Source organism: Odontomachus brunneus, unplaced genomic scaffold (genome assembly GCF_010583005.1).
Source record: "Odontomachus brunneus isolate Ranch 3 - 2012 unplaced genomic scaffold, Obru_v1 Obru_scaffold_167, whole genome shotgun sequence".
Lineage (NCBI taxonomy): Eukaryota > Metazoa > Arthropoda > Insecta > Hymenoptera > Formicidae > Odontomachus > Odontomachus brunneus.
In genome coordinates this window covers 507,885-512,242 of record NW_022639617.1, presented here as the reverse complement: position 1 = coordinate 512,242, position 4,358 = coordinate 507,885, and the positions used below count along the sequence as shown (strand labels likewise).

General features: G+C 28.6%; 2 protein-coding genes across 9 annotated transcripts in view; both read left to right on the top strand.

Moving 5' to 3' along the window:
* Window positions 1–1,842, top strand: part of LOC116851156 (putative fatty acyl-CoA reductase CG5065) — a 20,289-nt gene extending 18,447 nt beyond the window's left edge. The window contains exons 8-10 of one of the 3 annotated variants that reach the window (XM_032830281.1): window positions 228–470; window positions 551–808; window positions 1,565–1,842. In XM_032830281.1, coding sequence (XP_032686172.1) covers window positions 228–470; window positions 551–808; window positions 1,565–1,655 — 592 coding nt within the window. In that variant the 3' untranslated portion in view covers window positions 1,656–1,842. The remainder of the gene's footprint in view (window positions 1–227; window positions 471–550; window positions 809–1,564) is intronic. The other 2 variants (XM_032830283.1, XM_032830282.1) reach the window with 2 other exon arrangements.
* The window catches only part of LOC116851155 (putative fatty acyl-CoA reductase CG5065), a 32,023-nt gene that overhangs the window by 20,185 nt on the left and 7,480 nt on the right, over window positions 1–4,358 (top strand). The window lies entirely within an intron of this gene.

The window sequence follows — 4,358 nt, the reverse complement described above, 5'->3', positions numbered from 1 at the left end:
AGTATGGAAGTTCATACTGTTGAGAATCTGACTTTGAAGAAAAGTGTGTGTATAAATTCCTACGTATATCCGCGCAGAAATAAATTTCTCTTTATTTCTTAAAATTTCCGTGACGTAATATAATTTTTTTTTTTCCTAAAATCCTCGAGTCATTGTATGGATATTTGTTTATATACATCCTCAACGAATAGTTTTTATGTTTCATTCTAAATACTCTCTAATTGTAGGAAAGGCGAAAAAATGTTAATTTATAATAGCGTATTCACGAAAGACGCCCCTTTGTCTTATGGTGATTATTTTGCTCACGTACGACTAAATGCTCTAAAATATCCGACGAAACACTGCTATTGGATGCCAACTATTACGTTAATCAGCAATAAAATTATATACACAATATGCATTTGGTTCGGACACCTGTTACCCGCAATATTCATTGAAATTTTTCAAAAATGCATAGGTGCTCCGCAAAGGTATTTGAGGATAGCGTCATTTAAAATTTATCGAAATTTATCGAAATAACATTCATGTCAATATTATTTCAACTTTTTAGCATATGGAAATTGTATGGTAATATTCACGAATTCAATAATATGATCAGTTACTTTATAATGAACAACTGGACTCATACAAATGACAACATTCATGCGATCTGGCGACGCATGAATAAAAATGATCAATTTTTATTCGACTTTAACATGAAAGGTTTCGATTGGTCGAAATATTTGGAAGATCATTTCAGAGGTATGCGTCTTTATCTGCTTAAGGATGATTTGAGCACTTTGGAAGTCAGTCGTATCAAATGGAAAAGGTAACGTATTTTCGATTTAATAATAACTTAAATGAATACAATAACATTAAATATCAATAACATTAAATATCAATAAAAGTAAGAATGCATTAAATTCCTCTTAAAATTCTCTGTAATATTGTGAAAAGGAACTAATATTAAAGAATCTAAGGCGAAATTAAACTTTCATAAAAAAAATTTTATTTTTTTGCGAATTCTAGCTTGCATATTACAAATGAATGTTCTCCTTACAACCTTTTTTCTAAACTATCGGGGGCGCCTGATATATCGTGCGGACCGTTACAGAGAATACATTACATACACGTCATTCGTATATATTAATGATTATATATGGATATATATATATACACAGTTCGTAGCTAAAGAGTCAATGAAAGTAGTAGTATCTAAATAATTCGTTGGCCTCCCGATGTGCAAAAGTGTTCTTAGAAAATATTTTGTCTCTTTGGGGTTCAAAAGATGCCAATAATCTTTGATGTTACATCACCTGCAGCTCTTTTCATAGAACTTTGAACTTTTGCCACCTTTGTTAGTTCACCAATCTCAGAAAAATCAGGAAATTATAGCTTCAGGAAAGTAGCGTAAGAAAGTTAACCAAAACGCCAATATTTTGGATGAATCTTGTTAGACGTTTTGTATTAATTCAAATTGAAATGTTGAATCATTGACGATTGTTATAGAATAGAAATGTGTTATGTAAAAAGGCATTTAATTACATAATGTTATATTTGCACTAAATAATATTATGAATTTCAGATTGTATTGGATACATCAAGTGACTAAGATCGTGCTTACATTCATCGTCTTCATGTTGGTCTGGAAGCTATTTACAGAAATATTTTTGTAATCTAGATTTTACAGAAATATTTACAGAGCTATTTACAGAAATTTTTTTGTAATCTAGATTTACTTCATGCACAGTTATAATATTAATTGGACGCTATAAGCACGCATTATATAATTTTGGTGAGAGGTAATGTAAAAAAAATGGTTTTTATGTAAAAATATTAAATTTTATCATAACTTCATGTCATTTCAAGGAGGATAATGGTATATTTTAAGTTTTTTTTTTAAATGCAGAATCCGATATTTAAGCCAGCCAAATAAATTCATCTGTTTTATACGAAACTTGTGTCTATCATTTTTTTTTTTATGTGCTTGTATACGTTTTTCCTATTATTTTTTATACATATCGAAATATAGCTCAAGGTCGTCCATGTTTGGTTGAAACTGGAAATTTAGAACAAAGATATATAATTTCGTTTGTCAGTTAGTTAGTTAATCAGATTAAGATTAAGATTTAATGTATGATACATACGCATATATACATAAAATCGTTTTTTATCTCATTGTATTTTCTACATTAATATGTACATTTTTCATCTATTATAAAAAAAGACCAAATTATAATAATATTTATATATTCTTTGCGGTACAGCGATACTATACAATAATATAAAATTAAAAGAATTAAGAATTATGACATATCTGATGGATCTGATGGATCATACATAGCATGCGATATTAACCAATAAGCTTACGAAGTATTTACATATACTACTGTTATTAACCAAATCACATTTTGCTTTTATTTCATTATTTTTATATATATTTTAATAAGATAAATTTATTAAATTCAAATGTACACGTTGGCCAAAAGTGGATTTCATTAAATTAGAATTTATTAATTCTATAATATAATATAATATAACATACACATGTATAATATAATGTAAAAAATACACCTTTGATCACAGTTGAACAGTGCATGTCCAACAAGACAGTTCGCTCCAGCAAGGGAAGCAGACTGACCGTCGTATCATATGTCTGTCATTTTTTACTGATACTCATTTTCGGCGAAAGTCGGAGCGTACACGGCCACGTTTGTGTGCGCCATCTCCTCTCAATGCTACACGTATTACAGGGCGAGATTTCTGACTGTCATAAATATTTGAAATAAAACATGACTGGAGGTATATCTCGCGTTAGTTTGCATTTTAGTGTGAGAAAAGTGGAAGATGAATCAAAATCATTATACTTAATGTTATATAATCGTTACTTGGTGTTTACTGGTTTCTCAAATTAAATTATACTTCGCATTCCTTTCTATTAAGCGACGCGGTAGCCAAGTACATAAAGACGAGTTCCGAGAATGACAGGTCCGAGATGTGACAGATCCGTGATATGTTCATGGTACACGACGCTACCAAGAAGCTGATCACACTTCTATCTAAAATATCTCGAAAAATAAAATGGTAATGAAAAATCTAATTGTATTTCTGACAGAAACATTGATACAAGCATTCAGTTGCGATCAATCTGATAAAAATTAGTACAGACAATCCTGAGATCTGAAATTTCACAAGCCAAAATTACAAATTTTCAGTAGTCGATTTTTCTTTCCGATCAATTATTTAAGTCTTTTCTACAACATGTCGCAAAGTTTAAGTCTCATTAGTATATTATGTCGTGTATCATTAGTATATTATGTCGTATATCAATAACGCTCTATCATCCTTAAATGTGATAATTGAGATACGTATTGAGATACGTATATCAAGCAACGCGTTTCTATCGTATTTATTCTTGCGATAGCTCTGTAATATATCGTTTTAAATGTGTCCGATATAATTAATAATTGAGACATTGAAATATTGAGATATCGAGGTACGTATATCAAGCAACACGGTAATGTTGAATTGCTAATATATAATATAGATTCGTGTGTAAAAGCTCTGAGGTTAGCAATTAAAAAGTAAACTAAGAATGATGTCCTATAAGAGTCAAATGCTAAAAAATGGAAAAGAGAGAGAATCATGTCGTGACGAACGATGAAGATGTATTATATGTATTTTTATTATTTCTTTTTATATTTAGTAAAAATATATATTTATTATTATTTTAACAAGAAAACTTTATTATTTTATAAAGAAAACATTATTATTTGAAATAATATTTGTTAAACAAATTATATAATTTTAAATAAATATTTTAAATATTACACACTCAGACGATCAATTCTTAATGCAAAAATATAATAGTAAAATTACTATAAGATGGTTAAACGTGAATGGAATTACTATAAGATTACTATAAGATGGTTAAACGTGAATATGGTTAGAAATAGAAAACTTAAGCCTCGCAAAGAGATTGAAACTCTATTAGATAGTAACTCTATAGATATATTTTATCCTCCTTTAATAAATACATATTATTCGAGTAGACTTAAAGAATTTGAATCTATTCATTTGTATACTCGTAATTATGCGAAGTGGTATGATATGACAAAATCTAAACCATGTTCTAATAATGTAGAATACTATGTTATTGGTAAATTCTTATATTTAAAGAAGTGTAAATGTAGATATCTTATTGATCATTACTAATTCAATGTCCATACTCAACTTGAACGTTATTATTTTGCATTGTTACTATTGTTTAAACCTTAGGGAGATATTAATGAATTAAAAAATTGATGTAATAGTTATGCAGAAGCATTTTCTTGAATACAGTTTCAACTTAAAGATGTTTTTCAATATCATGAAAAAGT